The sequence below is a fragment of the Notamacropus eugenii genome, chromosome 7, assembly GCF_028372415.1.
Source record: "Notamacropus eugenii isolate mMacEug1 chromosome 7, mMacEug1.pri_v2, whole genome shotgun sequence".
Lineage (NCBI taxonomy): Eukaryota > Metazoa > Chordata > Mammalia > Diprotodontia > Macropodidae > Notamacropus > Notamacropus eugenii.
Window position 1 is genome coordinate 81,944,966 of NC_092878.1, and position 19,418 is coordinate 81,964,383.

Here is a 19,418-nt window from a genome sequence, read left to right on the forward strand (position 1 = left end):
TTTTCTCTCTCATCTAAATGCAAACAGATAACCAAGTAGACATAAACCTATAAGTCAGTAAAGGTTTCATCCTTTGGAAAATGACTGCATAATATGTATTTGATGGCACATAAGACAACCAAAAAACAGATTTCACATCTGCACAGCGTGGAAAGGGCTACTGGTCAAACATTATTCCTTTCAATCATACTTGATCACATAATCACCATCAAATGAACTCTGAAAATAAGGAATAACAAGTTATTTCATAGGTTTGATTATCATTCATTCAGGTATGATTCAGAAGTTGTTAACAAATTAAATATAATTTTAATTCAAAACGCTATTATTACTGAATAGTGCCCACTTTACAAAACAAGCTGTAATCCACCATCTACAACCAGAACATGTCCTGTAATATAAGGAGACTCTAGAAGAAAAACAACAGCATGTGCCACGTCACTAGGCTCTCCAAATCTCCCAAGAGGAATATTTTTCTTTAACTGTTCTTCTTTCAACGCTTTTGTCATATCTGTGTGGATAAATCCTTTAAAAAAAAAAAGTTTGTGTTGTTTAGTTGAATTGTGTCTACTAAGATATGAATTTAAACTATACTTAACAAAAATTAATTAGTTCTATATTAGAGTAGTTCAGGAATTCCCTAGATTTACAAGCTATAAAATAAGCCTACGTCTTTATGACAGCAGCAGAATCAGACACGACAAAGATTTGTTGGACCAACTTGATGTGACTCTTTCTATGTCATGAAGGAAAACAATCTTCTGATCATGACTGGTTGTGATGCTATTTTGTCTCAACATGGAGAGTTAAAAGTTAAGAATGAAATAATTAATGAATTAAACAAAAGTTTGCAAAAAAGCATGTTCTGAATTGAAGCATCAATTAAGGTCATAATTATAACTTTAAGTTTCACACAACCTAATCTGAATAAAAATGCATACTATGAAGAAGAACAGACTCCAAGAAAATAAATCTTTATGCAGAACAAAGATCAGTCTTTATTTAAATAGATTCTAAATAATCATTCCACAGATATATGATGATACCTAAAAAAAGAAAGCAGTAAGGATCTTATAAAATTAGAATGGGATATTAGATATTAGAACAAAATGTTTAGCATCAGGAGATGCTAAACACTAAATAATTCTTAACAAAATGACTTCATTTCTTTTTTTAAAAGCCATCTCAATATTTCAGGTTTAAAATGTTAGGACTTTCTGTTGCTGGTATGAGAAATGACTAGTACCAGGAAAAATACTTTAAGAATCTATAATTGAGACTCTTTACACAAATGAAGTTCACAAACCTAGTATACCTTAATAAATGGATCTTCATGAATTGCTGTGGCTAAAAATTTCACAAGTCATTGACTAATCTGATGATCAGCCCCTCTGCATTTGGCTAGGATGATTGGGAAGTTGACAGGTCACAGTGGTCAGAGGCTAGACTCATACTCAGTACTTTCAAGTTTAGCTTGACCTGCCAGAATCTGCCAGACATATAGCCTCTGCATAGGCTTTGATGGAGGATTAAGTAGTTTTTTTGAGGACTTAATTATGTGTTAGTATTTTTGGTATGTTCACCAATTCTTAGACAAATTGTACAACAACAGTTGTATCCATAGTGGAAGATAGGTAGAGCATAAATAAATGAAATCCAATTATCTTTATGTGAGAGACTAACAATCCTCTTTACTACTAAATCTTTTATCATAGCTAGTAAAATATATATTGTTGGTTGTTGTCCTTCATCTTCAAAGAGGACCAAAATGACATCACCATTGTAAAGTAAAATTACAGTGTGTACAACTGTGGCTGATCAGGCCAATATGAGCTCAGAATGCTCTACCACACACTGGGCACAGATAGTCTGTATGAATATTTCGGGTGGATATCCCAAATTTGTGCATCCTGTATTTACTTATATATATATATATATATATACAAAACATAATTCCTTTTCATTTCTCCTAATAGCAGTAAAATCCAGTCAATTAAGCATTTATGAAAGCACCTACTCTGTGCAAAATACTGTGCTAGGTCTACTAGATCTGTATCCCAAATAGATCAAAGAAAAGGGGATAAAAAAACGTGAAGAGTTTCCAGATGATGTAAGCAGCCATATGAAAAATGCTTTAACTCCGTAATGATTGGAGAAATGCAAATTAAAACAATTGTGAGTTACTCTCATACTTATTAAACTGGTTAATAGGACAGAAAAGAAAAATGACAAATATTGGAAGGAATATGGGAAAAATGAGACTATTTGTGGAGTTGTGAACTGATTCAACTACTCAGTAGAGCAACTTGGAACTATGCCCTAAGGGTTATAAAACCCTGAAAATCCTTTGACCTAACAATACTGCTATTATATCTGTACTCAAAAAGACACATATATGTGTATATATATATATATATACACAAAAAAAATATTTATAGCAGCTCTTTTCTAGTGGCAAAAAATTGGAAATTGAGGGGATGCTCATCAATTGGGCAATGGCTGAACAAAGTCTTTATTTTCTCAAAACTGAATCCTGTATCATTATAATGACTAAATGTGGCTCCAAAGAGTTGAGAAAATTGATTGTGATGGAATACTATTGTGCTATCAGAAATGATTAGCAGGATGCTCTCAGAAAAAACTGAAAAGATTTATATGAGCTGATGCAAAGTGAAATGTACCACGTATAAAATAATAGTAATATTTTAAGATGATCAGCTGTGAATGACTTAGCTATTCTCAGCAATACAATGTTCCAAGACAACTCTGAAGGACTTAGAATGAAAAATGCTATCCATCCCCAGAAAGAACTGGTGGTGTCAGAATACAGACTGAAGCATACTTTAACTTTCTTTTTCTTGAGTTTTTTTGTCTGTTTTCTTTCACGACATGACTAATATGGAAATGTTTTGCATGACTACACATGTACAGCCTACATCGAATTGTTCAGTGAGGGTGGGGTTGAGGCTGGGAAGGGAGCAGGAAGAGAATTTGGAACTCAAAAGTTTTAAAAACAAATGTTAAAAATTGTTTTTACATGCAAATTTTTAAAATGCTAGCAATTGCAATAAGAGGAGAAAAATAAGCTGAAGGAATCAAAATGAGCAATGAACTAATAAAACTCTTTCTTTTTTGCAAATAATATGATGATATCCATGGAAAATCCTAAAGATTCAAATAAAAAGTTAGTTGAAACAAAAAAAAAAAGTTATAAAGGGTGAGATCAGAACAGGAAACTTTGTCTAAATCCAACGTTTTCTCCAAATATAAGTTTACAATATCTTTCATCTATACTGTTGAATATACTGTTGAAAGATATAATTACACATGCCATTCCAACTATCTTTGATAGGTGGAAAAGACCAGGTTGGGGGAAAAAAAATAAGACGTACTTGCTTCATAAATACTTGGGAAAAAATTAATGAATAAGTTGGCATTAAAAATTTTTGTTTTATTTTACTCTATCTAATTTGACCATTAAACATAATTTCACCAATACTGCCCCCCTCAAAAAAAATGATGGGCAGGATGATATCAGAAAAACTTGACTTATATGAACTGATACAAAGTGAAGTAAGCAGAACCAGGAGAACATTGTACACAGGAACAGCAATATTGCAATGATAATCAACTGTGAAAAACTTAAGCTATTCTGATCAAGACAATGATATAAGAGAAATCCAAAGGACCCATAATGAAAAATGCTACCCACTTCCAGAGAGAAAACTGATGAACTCAGAATGCAAATGGAAGTATACTTTTTTTACTTTATTTTTCTTGGTGTTCTTTTTGTCTGTTTTCTTTTGCAACATGGCTAATATCGAAATATGTTTTTCATTGTTTCATACACATATCAAATTGTTTGCCTTCTCAAGGAGGGGAGTGGGGAAGGAGAGTGAAAGAATTTGGAACCCAAAATTTTCTTCAAATGATTGTTAAATATTTTTTTGGCATGTAAAATGATAAATATTTAACAAAATAAATTTAAAAATGTATATTTTTTATGCCAGATACATAAGGAAAAAGTCTGTCCTCAAGGGACTTATAATCTCAAAAGTGGAAAATAGAAGGAAAAGGAGAATCAAATGATACAGACTGTATAATCAAATCTTAAATAATTAAAATTAACTGCAAATGATAACCTTTTTAGAGAATTCAAATGAAGAATCTCAGAATATTAAGTATAAGAAATCTAGACTTTTTTCTAAAGACAAAAAACAAAAGGCTTTTACATTTTAGAACGCATTTTTATTTTCAAAGGTGCTTATTATGCTGAAAAAAAATCACTTCAGATTCATGAGAAAAGTTTAATTAATGTCTTAAATGCCCATCCATCCCTTCAAACCTCAAAGCCACTTTCGAGCTTGATCTCAATGTGACCTCATTAATTCACTGCCCAGGCGGCTCAGCACCCAATTAGAATTGTTATTGATTTCTCTCTGTCCTTGCAGCCCCACTTCTAACAACTGGCCTTTTGCTTTGTTTCATTGTCACCATACTCCTGTTCTTACTGTGCCCAACTAAGTCACTTTGGAAACTACCTTAGGCATTCTACAGAATCATGAACTCATATAATGTTAGAGCTGAAAAGCACCTAATCCAATCCTCTGATTTATTTGATAACTGAGAGACAGTACAACATGGGAGATAGAAAGCCAAGAAGTCCTCTGTTCACGTCCTGTCTTTGACATATACTTGCTTAAGCAAGTCATCAAACCTCTCAGTATCCACAGATAGCTCTCTAAGACTGTAAATTATAGACCCTCTGCTGAAATGAATTTCTAGTCAGATCTATATAAGTACAATTAATTCCCCAACTGAGTTCTCTACATTGATAGAATTACTGGTCCTGTTCTTATACCAGTTTCCCTCCCAAAATTTTTATATTTAATCAAACTCACAATAAGAATAAATTGCTACACAAACACTATTGACTAAAAAATAACCACTTCAAATGACTGCACAAATCTTTTACAAGACTGGCATTATATGTACCTTTCAATATTTCCATATAATCTCATTATTACATTCATTCTTAACAATAATGGAGTACTTTATGGAAGAAGTGTCAAACTCACACCAGCAAAATTCCCCAGTGCACCAGAACTAGATTAAAATGTAACTGGGAAATGCTTAACAATAAATAAAAATATAGTACAATATAATGTTAATTTGTGGTTTTCTAAGTCAATAAGCTATAGTAGGGATTTCTTTCTACTTGAGTTTGACACTCCTGTTCTCTAGCACTAATTTACCACAGCCTGCTTAATTAACCATGACACAGTTATTGAGCATATGGTTTGCCAACCTCTAATAATATACCTGAGGAAATGTAGATCCAGAAAGTTTAAATGCCTGCCCATGGTCATCCAGTTATTGAAAGCCAAGGCTCAAAGGGCTTGTGACTGTGAGTACAGGGATCTTTCAATATCACCCTTCCTTCCAACCTAGTTCTTCTAGGAAGGCTGCCCCAAACCTGAGCCCCAGCCCCTGCTACCAGGCCCTTCCTGTTGATGAATGCATCACCTTACCTTCTGCTGTGAGCCTATCCTACGCTCCCAATACCATCCACTATATACCTGCTTTCCACTGCTGGTCCTCCCTGCTGCTAGCACAGCTAGCACAGCCCTGGATTTCTTACCCAGTCCAGCAGGGATCTTCTTAATGTCTAATTTATGGTCCTCAATCTAGCCTGTCCCTACGCTGCCTTAGTGGAAGTTAGCTAGTAGATTTCCCATAACCTCCAGAGCAGAGGATTTTCTCCCATGTCATCCTTTGATAATACATTTTCAGTCCCAAGAAATTCACATCCATCAGTCCTATAACCAGGCAACATTTGCAATGGATTATAAATCACTATAGGTACCTCCATCTAATAATGTAACAGAATCTCAGCATCCCTTAAATTCAAAGCTTTGGTTAGGTAAATTAATAGTACCCTTATTTTGACCCATTCTTTTAGCATGAAGTTTTGGTCACATTAGGCTACCTATACTGTATTTACAGGATGACACTACCTCCACGTTTCTGAGTAGCTAATTAGTCTAGCATATAGAAATATGCACTCCAGAGAGCACATTCCTCTCTGAACTTTCTCTACCATGCCAAAGCAGCCTTCTCTTCCTAGAAATTCATTCCATTCCACTGGCTCCCTCCTGTGTTTGGTCAGTTCCCCATACACCCTCCATTTTAGGGAAGTGCACGGGCCAGCCATGTTCACTTCATCATTCTCTCTAGGCTCCACTCGACTCTCCAGACTTTTCCCACTATGCCTTCTCCTCCTGCTTCTCAGCTCCCTTTTAGGTGCTGTCTTCCCCTATTAGAAAATAAGCTCCTTGAGGATGAGGAACATCTTACTTTCTACTCATATTTGCACTTAGCACAGTGGCTGGTACTTAATAAATGTATGTTGACTTGACAAAAGAAAGAAGACATAATCGCCAACCAATGATTATTTCAGAATTGGTAAAGGCTGATAGGAAATGCCTTTCTCTTCTTCATTTGTTGTAACATGGCATATGAGTGGGGCCAGCCTAGAAATAGAGAAGACTCAATTTCAAGCCCTCCTCCATCACATGCTCGCCATGTAACTACAGGCAAGGTGCTTTAACCACTCAGAGCCCCAGGTAACTCGCAGGTGACTGTTAAGTCACAGCTGTGATCTTGATCTAAAGCAGTGGAAGGCATTTTCAGAGTGGGACATCCTCACACTGATGAAACGAAGTACAGATCAATAAGTAAAAAATTAAATGTAGTAGATAGATATCAGGAGAAAATTGGTCAGGAGTCAAAAAGACCTGAATTCAGATGTGGCCTTAGACAAGTTTAGTTTTAAATAACACACTAGGATTTGTGCCTGTGAGCAGTGATAATTATGCAATATATTGGAATGCCATACTATTAGATATACCTACCAGCTTGGATATTAAATAGCTGTTCCATTTGTCTATTCTCTAGTGGAAATGTCTTTCAAGCAGTAAATACAAACATTTTCCACCTTTCCAAAGTGGCAGGAAACTAGGTAACCCCATGGGAATAAAGTAATGTTGATATGAAAATGTTTTAATTAATAAAGGAATACTTACCAAAACAAAGCACAGGATGTCTCCCATGTTAAATATTACCCAGTCAACAACCTTTATCTAGTAAGAAATTTATAATTGTTTTAAAAGTAACCTCAAGTTAAAAAAAAAAACAACCCTGGCAAGTAATTACTCTTTTTACAATCAACTTTAAGATTTAGAGAATGATAAGGTACTTTGTGAATAAATGATGTCCCTTGTTTTTCTTCCTCCTCCCTAAGTGCTTTCTGGTCATTTCACTGATAATTGCTACTTACATTAGCAAGTGGGCAGGAAACATAAAGCTGCCATTTTTCTTTTTAGAGATGTTCATTTCTGATGCAATACAAGGCTGTGTAATAACCTGCCCTAGGATTCTTCAAACTTCCTAGGTATAATTAAACCAGTTTCCCAACCACCCAACATACCTAATCAAATCCCATGTTTTGTACAGAACTTCTTGGTACACAGAAATATTAGTATTATAAAATATGCAACAAATAATGCACTTTTACATTCTGGCTTCTGCCTTCTGAAATGACCTCCAAAGAACCCACTACCCTCCTGAGATCATAGAATATGTTCTTAAAGTAGCAGAGAAGAGGATATAACAGATTTACAGTCAATTTTTAGTTAATAATAACACATTTACAAAGATTTCCTCAAAATTTCAGAAAACATTAGTACAGCTAATCCTTCACAGCCAATAATAATACACATGACTGGGTAAATTTTCTTCGTTGGTTCTATTTTCCCTAATCTAATCCTAAAATCAGCTTGATTTCAAAAGTACAGATAAACCTTCCTGTTTAGAATAATGCAATGAAGGCAGTACCAAGATGCAGTACCAATGCACCTACTGAATGAGCTCACTTATAAAGACTAATGGTCCTGACCCATATTCATTACTCACTAAAATTATAATGATTTGGACTAACCCAATAGAACCCTATCTAAAAATTAGGAAATTCCTCCCCACAAACACAACATTTTGAACAATCTCCTACAGTCTACCAGTTAAACAACTAAAATGGCGTTTTAAGTACTATTTTCACTGTTCAATCTTCAATCATTAAGGAATCCTAAAGGAAGAGTAGTACAAGTCCATTCCCTCACGCTAATCCAAGGAGTAAGAAAGAATAACAGCTGTCCTATACACTCAATATCAACTATCTTTAGTAGTACGGAAAAAAATATTTTTGACTAAGTAACATGATTACACTGAAATATTCACTTCCATCAAAAGTTTAAATGTTATTCCTTGCCAAACTTTTTATACTTCCTAATAAGCCATAAAAAGGATTTTTTACAAGTTATATTATGTTTATAGTCATCAATACAGTACAGTCAATAGAGAAGAACAATTAAGCATTTTATAAAGAAAGCATCTGTAGAAAAAAAAGGAAAAGAAACTGAGAGATCTAATAAAAAAAATCAGATGTTCAGTACGTGGAAAACTGAGTGCGGGCAGTATCAGGACAAATACAAAAGAAGCTATATATTTTCATGCTATAAAAATAAATCTGAAGGAGACTCTGTTTGTCAAAATCACTTCCTAGAAAATGTAGAACATTCTTCCAAAGATTAAAAAAATAGAATGAAAGAAAAAAAGGTACAAGATTATTTTTCTTCCCAATACTATTTGTGTGTGTGTTTCACATACATAAATTTACACTGACCTGGGGCAATGACATTCACTCGTATTTTCTTTCTTGCTACCTCTTTAGCAAGAGAACGGGAGAAACCAACTAATCCTGCTTTGCTAGCACTGTAAACACACTGGCCAGGATTTCCTTTCAAACCAACAACACTTCCTGCACAAAGAGAAAAGAAAATATTTTTTTTAAAATTAGTGATTCATTTGTTAATTCAGTTAATTTACAATTGTAAAACTTCAGAATTTTTAGAGTACACTTTAACATTTAGAAATCCTAATGCTTTTCCCATACTTTGCTTGGTTTGCTCATATTTACTTCCATGGTTTCACTTATTAGCAGACAGCCATGACAGCAGAGACCATAAAGCTACAGTGGATAGTAACGAATTCCATGGAGACAAGGTTGACAAAAAAACAGCTCTGTCTTTTAGCAGAACATAAGGGAATAACTGGCCAATCACTTTAAGACAAGTATTTTAATACAAGCACTGGTTAAATTTCTCAGCATGGTGGAGTAGAAAGAGCACTGCCTCGGAGGGGGAGGATCTCAACAACCTGAAGCTACCTAACCTCCTCAGTCTCAGTTTCCTCATCCATAAAATGAAGGACTGAATTAAATGACCTGCCTCTAAGGTCTTTCCTAGCTCTATGTCTATGATCCTATGATCTTTGAGGCCAAAAATGGAGAAATGTGGATTATTTGAGAATACAATTAGTTGAATTAAAAGACAATAAAAATAGAAGAACCAAAGAGTAGTGTTTTAATGAATCAATGTCAACTAAGAAGGAACTACCTAGTGGCTCTTCCCAGGCTCTTCCTAGGTCCTTGACCTGTCCTATTTAAGATTTAACAGGTAGGAGAAATAGATAATAAACTGGGTAACATAATCAAGTTCTAAAATATCTGCAAAGAACAATGGCCCAAACCTAATAAGATGAAATTTAATATACAGAAATGTAAAGTCTTACACTTAAGTTAAAAAAAAAAATCAGCTTTGTAAGTCCATTGTTTACACAACAGATCATGTGAAAAACACTTGAGAAAAAGTTGTAGTGACCTATAAGCTCAATGTGGGTCACTAGTGTATGGATGATGGAGGTCTGAGGGAAGGAGAAGAAGTGGGCTACAGAGGTTTGATCCAGAAGGTAAAAGAAGGCTACTCTAAGCTTCTGGGCAAAGTGCTGACACAATGAAAATTCTAGGAAGGATGGCCATGGGTAAACAGAGTGAAAGACAAGGTGATTAATTGCTAGTATGTTTATGCTAGCAATTGACTTGTGATTTTCATAGTATAGAAACTTCCTACAAAAACCCATGTTCACACAGTAGTGTGTACCAGGCAAAAGTCAAACCCAGGTCTTCTTGACAGGAAGGAAGGGAGGGAGGATGGGTTTATTAAGTACCTATTATGTGCTAGGCATTATGCCAAACATTTTACAAATACTTCATTTGATACTCAAAACAGCCCTGGGAAAAAGGTACTGTTATCATCGTCATTTTACAGCTGAGAAAATGAGGCAGACAAATTAAATGAGTAGGCCAGGATCACATAGCTATTAAGTACTAGGGCCAGACTTGAACTCAGAATCTCCCTGACTTTAGGACCAGTGCTCTCTATCCACCACAATACTTTACTGCCTTAATTGTAATGTTTAGTTTAAATGGCTTTAATTGTAAAATTAAAGAAGTTTCAATGTATCTAGAATTCTAGATATAGAAATTGGTTTATATAAAGTTGAAATCTCAGTTTGGACCAGCTAACATGAAGTCATTAAGTTTGTTTGGGTTTTTTTGGTCAGATCTGTGATTTCATTAATATACGGAACTCCTGGTAAGGAAATTCCCTCTAACAATGCCGATCAGCAACTCATTTGCAACTAAAAGTCTCAGAGAGTGGCCTATGGTGAGTGAGAAGTTAAATAACAGGCAGATGGTCCCACAGCCAGGATATGTCAAGGGATAGGAAACCTGAATTACAGACTTTTAAGAAATGCAGTATATTTTAAGAAGCAGCAATTATTTCCAAGAACCTATTATAACTTGTACAGTCAATCACGGTCTCCAGATGATCTGGTTTAATATAAACATATACAGATCTTTCTAAAGCACAGGTAGAAAACATATTTTTCTATTCAAAGTCATTGAACATAAAAGGAAAAAGGAAACCTAACTTTTATTATTTGACATTTCATTTATTCATCTACCACTGCCTAGTATATTTAAAACACTGGTAAATGCTGACGGAGAAGAAAAAAAATTATTGAGAGAAAAAATATAAAATATCCCAAACACCAAAATTAATACTAATAGAAAATTTTAAAATTCTATTCAATAAAAACAACACATTGTATTATTTCATTTCTAGACTACAAGTTTTTTGAGGGAACACATTTTATTAATCATTATATTAATTCTTGTATTCCCCAGTGCCTTGCACATTGTGCCAATATAAATCAACTGTTTAATAAATATTTGTACAGTATTTGTTTTTGTGAATACTGTATCTAGTTAAAGAACGGGAACAGAGTAGGGAGGGATCACAGGCTCAGACATTAGAGCTGTACTAAGACTTCTGGGACACCTTTGAGAAGGGCATTACTATTTTTTCATAGCTGTCAAGGGAATTGTATATCAAAGCCCATGTGTTGTTGGATTTGGGGGATTAGTTTGTGCTAATGAAATTCTAATGAAATTCCTGCTTGATACCCCATAGACTAGAAGTTTCTCACTTCCATTGTAGTGTCAAAAAAGGTGGTCCCTGAACAATATTACCTTTTATTTGTATTTTGAAATAGTTTAAAAATGACCTAGAAATCTTACACTGTTAATTTATCAAACTCTTATTTGCATAAAGAATACAAAAATAAGCTTTAGGCTTACTATGTAAAAATTCACTTCAGATCAAAGGGATGAGAATTCAAACTTTCTTAAAATGTGTGGTATTTCAAAATGAATAAACCCACCTATATTAACAATAGAGCCTCCCTGTTGTTGAATCATATTCTTCAAAGCAGCTTTACATGTCAGCATGGATCCTAAGAGGTTAGTGTGAAGCTGGGACACCATATCTTCAGTTTTTGTTCGCAGTAATAAGGCATCCCTACAATGAGCAAGAAACAAAATTTTTCAGTAAAATACCATTCCTTCAGGGTTTATAACTTCCAAATAAGAGTTTCCAATGTTGGTCATCTGCACAGTATAGGTAGAACTTGACTATACATTACCTGGTATGGAAAGGGGAAAAAGAGGAAACAAGCATTAATTAAGTACCTACTATGTGCCAGGCACTGTGCTAACTGCTGGGGATACAAATAAGGAAAAAATAGTCCCTTCTGTCAAGGAGTTTACAATCTAATGAGGGGAGACAATGCACAAAAGGAAACACCAGAAGGTATATGATGAAAATGATTGTGGAATCAAAGTCAAGGCAAGCAGCTGGTAACAAATGAAAAGATGGTTGAAGCTTTGAGGCTATAAAGGGCGGCTATTGTTCCACCCTGCAGCCCTCCAATCAGAGGAGCAGAAGCAACTGAGTGTATCAATAGGGTGTGAGTAGCCAAGCTGTAGCAATCTCCATGATGATCAGTTTCCTGGTGACTATTTCATTATCAATATTATTATGATCCTGATGATGAGCTGATGGTGGAATTGAAGCCAAGCCGAGCAATTGGCAGCAAATGATCAACAGGGAAAATCAAAATTTCACTATTTAAAGGTCTGAATTAGAGGTAATGTTAATTCGAAATCAAACTCAGATTAAATGTACAAATAACATATACCAAGTATACATTAGATTCTGAAAGAAATCAAACACTAACCTGTTTATGCCAGCTGCATTTACCAAAAAATTAACACGACCTAAATTTTTCTCTATCTCTTCAAATGCATTTTGAACATCTTGCTCTTTAGCGACATCACAGCAAAGTGCCAAATGATTTCCTACACAAATATAAAGTGACATTTTGAAGATAACGTTTTGTATTTTTGAAGTATTTCAATTTTTTTTTTGTATTTCAATTTTTTTAAAAAAGGGAAACTCTTAAAGGTACCACTATCCAGGGTCTTTGCTTCATCATAAGGCATATTTTTTGTGTGTGTTTTTTCCCAAATTTATTTGTTTTCAATTTCCAAAGATCACTACCATAACTTTTAAATTTTCTCCCCCTCCCTCCTCAAGGCAGCGTGCAATCTTATATGGGCTCTACATATACATTCTTTTTAAACATATTTTCACATTAGTCATGTTGCAAAGAAGAATTAAGACGAATGGGAGAAAGCATGAATAAAACTAAACAAAAATAAACAGAACAAAAGAGAAAATAGTCTGTTTCATCCTGTGTTCCGACTCCATAATTCCTTCTCTGGATGTGAATGACATTTTGTATTATGAGTCCTTTTGAAATGTTTTAAGTCCTTGCATTCCTGTGAAGGGCTTAGTCTCTCAGAAACAGTCCTCGAACACTGTGGTTGTTGCTGTGTACAAAGTTCTCCTGGTACTGCTCATTTCACTCAGCATCAGTTCATATAAGTCTATCCAGGTTTTTCTGAAGTCTGACTGTTCTTCATTTCTTATAGCACAATAGTATTCCATTACATTCATATACCATAACTTGTTCGCCCATTCCCCAATTGATGGGCATCCCCTCAATTTCCAGTAAGGCATATTTTTTTAAAAAGATAAATGACTTTTCAGTAAACTAAGAGATTGCTAAGGTTAATTTTATAATCTTAGCTAATTTGACATCTTGGTCTCATCTTCCACAATTCAATTTATAAAAATTATTACTACTTTTATATTCCTTATATTAGATTTTTCTAAATTAATGTCTAGTTCCACTAAGTGCTACTAAAGGTATTCTTTTAGGTTCTGGAGGAACTAATTGAGACACTGTTCTGACCTCATGAAACTTATCTTAGTGTTGTTGGTAAGAAGTTTGGGGAGAATTTAGGTATTTAATTCACTCAAAAAATGTCAACCAATTTAAAAATTCTCTTTCACCTACTAAAAACGGGGTTTCAGGGCAACAAAAATAACTCAACATATCAAAATGTAATCGTTATTTTTAAATTTCCCATACTCAGCTAAAGAATTTAGGACTACCTGTTTAGATCTAGGTATCTGGCCCATATTGTCCCGAGCTTCAGTCCTACATCTCCAGCTGCTACCAATTAACTTAAGTTTAAGCTGGACATGAGAGAAATCTTAAAAATTATATCCAACAGAGAACTGTCTTTCTCCCTCTACACCCACTCCCTCTTCCAGACTTCCCTATTTCTGCTGCACGCATCATCCTTCTTGTTTCACAGCTCTGTGGTCAGTATACTACTCAACTTCTCATTCTCCCTCATTCTCAATATTCAGTCTGCTATCAAATTTTGCTAATTATACTTCCACATCTTTTATATCCAGCCCCTTCCTCCTTTATCAAATGAACAACACCTTAGTTCAGGCTACACCTGTCTCCTGGATTACAAAGGTATAAGTGGTCTCCCTGCCTTGAGTCTCTCCCTACTACAGTACATCCTGTATGCTACAGCCAAGGTAATTTCTCTTAAGCCCCAAACATCAGGCCTCTGGCCATGTGACCCTCCCTCCCCCACTAACTGTACCACTCCCATGCCTCTATTATCATCTCTGTGATCAATAAACTCCTGCTTAATTTCTTAGCCCTTCATAGCATGGTCCCATCCTCTTTCCAGATTTATTATATTACTTTCCTGCTTAAATCCAGTCAAATTGGCCTTCTCTCGCTTCTTCACACAGAAGATTCTACTCTGTGTCTACATAGGTTAGCCCCTATACTTAGGATGCCCTCCCTCCTTACTTCACCACCTTCTATATAAAGCTTTTCCTGATTTCCCCAATCTGCCAGTGCCCTCCCTAATTACCTTCTATTTATTCTGTATATATTTATCTATTATATACTTGTTGTCCCCCCCATTAGGTTGTAAGTCCTTGAAAAGTAAATGTTTCATTTTTTGTACTTTGTACTTATACGACAAAATATAGTCGATAAACTGACTGACAAAATAAAAAGAAGTCAGTTGACTGATTGATTGGACAATTACAGGCCATGGATGCTTCCTGGTGCTTGTTCGAAGGCAAGGAGGGAAGATCTCGAAGCTCCATGTTCTCAAAATATCATTTAATTGAATAAATGCTGTTTTACATTGAGGAAACATATAACAAAAAGCTACAAATTCAGCAATACTTTCAGATGAGTTTGTATTTTATTCATTATTCATCACAACGTGCCTACATGTTTGACAAACACAATGTATATGTGCAACAAGAAACATTATTTATTTAGTCTTACAGGTCTGTTTATTTATTATGCTGAATCACAGTGACTATTTTGTCGAAACCAGAGAAAGGTGAATATGACAATGCCAATCCTTTTATTTAAAGATGGAACTGTGGCTCTGAGATATCACATAATTTGCCCCAAGTCAGAGGTAAAGTTGATACTAAAGCCCAATCTCTGTCTTTCCAGTCCCCTGTGTCATTCTCTACCCCTACTTCTGTGACCTCCCTCTTCCTCTTGCCACCATCTTCTCCCAGGGTCCTCCTGCTACCTTCCCTCCACCTAATTCCACATGCCCACTCTTCACCAATCTTACCTCTCTTTCCTTCCTACAAAATGTATCTATATGGAAAGGCCATCCTCTCACTTGGCATTTAAAATAACTAGATAAACTAAACCCCACTAGCCCATAAACTAGACTGTTTCTGGTTCAATACATCTTCACTTGAGGTGTCAGCATTTTAATTGGGAACAGCTAGGTGGTGCAGTGGATAGAGCATCAGGCCTGGAGTCAGGAAGACCTACTAGCTGTGTGACCCTGGGAAATTCATTAACTGTTTGCTTCAGTTTCCTCATCTATCAAATGAGTTGTAGGAAAAAAATGGCAACCTATTCTAGTATCTTTGCCAAGAAAATTCCAAAAGGGATCACAAAGAGTAAGAATGACTGAAACAACTGAACAAGAACCTGAATATTCAACAGAAGACCTACCATAGCTCTCTCTCTTCTTTTTACTCCATTTCTCTCTGCCTTTCTTGGTCATGCACCTGATTCTACCTGCTTGTCTGTGCTTTTCACTTTCATTTTTTCTTCACTGATCTTTCAACTGTCTTTTTTGTCTGTCTCTATTTAGCCTGGAGGAGAAAAGACTTAAGAAGGACATAAGAGCTATCTTTGAGAATCTGAAGCGCTAATCACGGGGGAAGAGGGAGGGACTGGACTTGTTTTGCCTGGTCTCAGCAAGCAGAACCAGGAGAAATAATCAATCATAATTATAACTGACATTTATAAAGAGCTTTAAGGCTTACGTGCATCTTCTCACTGAGCAACCTGTGGAAGTTTTTGAGAGATTTTTGGCTAGAAATAAAGAGATCTTTTAAGCTTGCGAGGGTTGTTGTAGAGGGGGTTTCTGTTCAGATAGGGTTCAGATGGATTACCTCTGAGGTCCTTTCCAATTTGGAGATTTCCTAGCTGTAGCCCAGTCTTCCAGATGAAAGAATAGGCCCAGAATGATAAACAGTTACTAGCAGTTAAGTTTCAAAGACAGTTCTTACCTCCAAATCTAATTCCACTTTCTATTACACTATCATGATGAACAGTTAATATTTATATAATGTCTATGATTCTCTCAACCTTAGAGATAGGTACTGTTATTAGCTGGATTAATGGTTGAGGAAACTGAGACAGACAGTGGTTAAATGACTTACTCAGGATCATCCAGCTACTGAATTCAGGTGTTCCTGACTGAAGGTTCAGTACCCTTTACAGTAGGCCACCTAACTACCCCTATTAACTACACCAACCTGACTCTCTCAAGTGTTGAACTGATGGACTGTATCCTCTAAATCAGGGGTGAGGAACCTCTGACCTCAAGGTCACATGTGGCCTTCTAGGTCCTTGGATTTGGCCTTCTGACTGAGTCCAAGTTTTACAGAATAAACCCTTTTATTGAAGAGACCTGTTCTTTGAAGTTTGGATTCAGTCAAAGGGCCACACTTGGGCTTGAAGGCCCAAGATTCCCCACCCCTGCTCTAAATCCCTTATTCTCCCAATTGTTGCACTGATTTCACAGGAAGGACTGCTCAACAGTGACAAATGTAAGCTCCTTGGCAGCACTAGTTGGGTCATTTTTTTTATTATTTCTGTATCCCCAACTCTGAGCACAGTGCCTTCAATTCAGTAAAGACTTATCAAACTTACTATATGCCAGGCACTATGGTCGGCTCCTAAAGTAAAATGATAAAAATGAAAATAATCCCTGTCCTCAAAGGAGCTCAGGATCCCAGCTGAGCTGCCTTTGGTGATCCTTGAGCTGAACCCAAAAGGGAACTAGGGATTCCAAGAAGAGATAAAGAGGGAAAATATTTCTGGCAGGCAGTGTGCAAAAGGGTGGAAGCAGGGGAGGGCATGTGGCTAAATGAGGTTCACCACTTTTGGTGGGAGGGAGAGCAAAGACAAACCCCTCTAGAAAGAAAAATGGAAGCCGGATGATGAAAAGCTTTAAATGACAAGCAGAAAAATTATTAAAAATTTGTATTTTATTTTAGTAGCTTCGGTTTCTTGAGCATTAATGACCTGTGCTTCAAGAAAGTTATCCATTTGACAGTTGTGTAGTATACAAGGAAAAATACTAGAGGGTGGGAGACCAGTCAGGAAGCTATTGTAAGTGGGGAAAGAGGAGGCAGGGGTCTGAATTGGGGTGATGGTATAAGTGGAAGAGGCACACTGGCTGCCCCTTTCTGTACGTGGTTTCCCACTTTAGACTGGAAGCTCCTCGGAGGCAGGGAGCGTCTTTCAGTTAAGTGAATCCCAAGGCTTAGCACAGTGCCTGGCACTTTGTAGGTATTTACGGTTTACTGGATTGAAACCCAGAAATGTTCCGACAAGACTGTGATTGGACCAAAAGAGCAGCCCTGCTCCGGATTTAAAGGAGCAATTCAAGGCGCAGGCATGGAAGGAGGCACCGAAAGGGTTTGCTGGAGAGGGGGAATGCGCCTCTTTCACCGTAAGGGCTGCATTAGCGCACGCTTCGGGCATGGAACGTCCAGGGAGGGGGGGTCAGGGGCCAGGACGCTCCCGCCCTCCCTGCCCTTGGGCCCGTGACCACGTGGACGCGGCCCCCGCCATACCTACCCCCGAGGTCCCTAGCAGCGGCTCCCGCGGCCTCCACGTCCCTGCCCGCGATCGCCAGCCGATAGCCCTTCTGGGCCATTAACTGGGCCACAGCCTTGCCGATGCCCCGAGAGCCCCCGAACACGACACCGACCTTCTCCATGAGGGGCTGCACTGACCAGAACCGAGCAGAAGGGAAGGGAGGAGGCGGAGCTCAGGAGCGTGGGGCTGCAACGAGTGAAGGGTCAAGAGCAGGTCGGGCCCCGCCCTGACGTCAGCGCGATGACGTTGTCACCGTGGTGCTCCCGCTTCCTCGTACTCGGGCGTGGAAGAGCTGGCCGGCTAACCTGCCGCGGGGCTGGGGTTCTAATAAGAAAGATCCCTCCAAGGTGTAAGAGGAAGCTGTTCTGCTGGGAAAAAAAAAAATAAAAATAAAAATAATGGCACCGCGATGCATGCCGGAACATGTAGTCCAGCTCGGGAGCGAGAGCGTGTATGGGATATGTAGTCTTTTAATCTAGGTCTTTAACGAGCTAGAGCCGAGTTGGGAAGGAGTGACCGGAAGCTGCTGCTGAATATGTCTGGGTGCCCCCAGCAGAGGTTTGTAAGAGGATCAGAGACTGTGAAAGTAAATGGAGGGTTCCCCCGTTTCATCCTTTGCAGGCACTACACTGAGGTGACCGTGACCTCATTCAGAGGGGAAGCAAATGTGGGTGCTGTCGAGATAAATAGGTAGCACTGGGCACAATGCCTAGCCCGGAGAAAACGCTATATGACATAACAACTAACATAATATAATTAATACGTAATATGATGTATAATGTAATGTAATATAATACGATATAACAGTGTAAATCTATCATAATCATGTTGTCATCGCCCAAGTTCCCCGGTGCATTTGACCTTTTCCCCAGAGAATCCGAAGCACATTTTTCGGAGCCTCAGTTTCCTCATCTGTCAAACAAGGATAAAAGTTTTCACCTTCTGAAGAACAGTTGCTATGAGGAAGGCATCTGTAAAAAAGCAGATGATGTGAATGTGAATTACTTGTTAATTTTGACAAGTCGTCATCTGCGGGGTCAGTGATACAGACCAAAGGAGATAAGAATATGTACCAGGCTTAAAAAATGCCCAGACGTAGAGAGACCAGGAGTAAGAAGGATCAGCAGAGACTGGGCTTCGAATCCTGTCTCGAAGGCTTAACTTTAATTTTAGCTAAATCACAAATATATCTTACATATGAATATTACATGTGCATATATAGTATTGCATTATATCGTGTGTGTTATACATATGTACTTGCGTGTATATATAAGGTGTGTAATATACAATACATATTATATGTATGTCATAATACTCATATGTATACTGTATTTGTAACAGTTAAAGTTAAAATTAAAGTATCAGAGACAGGATTTGAATTTTGCAGATCACATTTATGTACATTTGTTGTTGTAGGTGCCTCAGTGGACAGAGCACTGGACCTGTAGTCAGAAAAATTAGAATTCAAATTTGACTTCACACAGTTACTAGTGGAGTCACTCAATCACTGGCTGCATAAA

The 19,418-nt window shown here is 37.0% G+C and overlaps 1 protein-coding gene across 1 annotated transcript; it reads right to left on the reverse strand.

The window, feature by feature from the left end:
* Positions 1-243: 243 nt before the first annotated feature.
* On the reverse strand, positions 244-18,294 carry CBR4 (carbonyl reductase 4). The gene is made up of 5 exons (XM_072623163.1): positions 17,878-18,294; positions 12,538-12,658; positions 11,683-11,819; positions 8,741-8,875; positions 244-526 (listed from the first exon to the last, which is right to left on the reverse strand). The coding sequence occupies exons 1-5, from the start codon at positions 18,017-18,019 to the stop codon at positions 348-350; spliced, it is 714 nt and encodes a 237-aa protein (XP_072479264.1). The 5' UTR covers positions 18,020-18,294; the 3' UTR covers positions 244-347.
* Between the last annotated feature and the right edge of the window lie 1,124 nt (positions 18,295-19,418).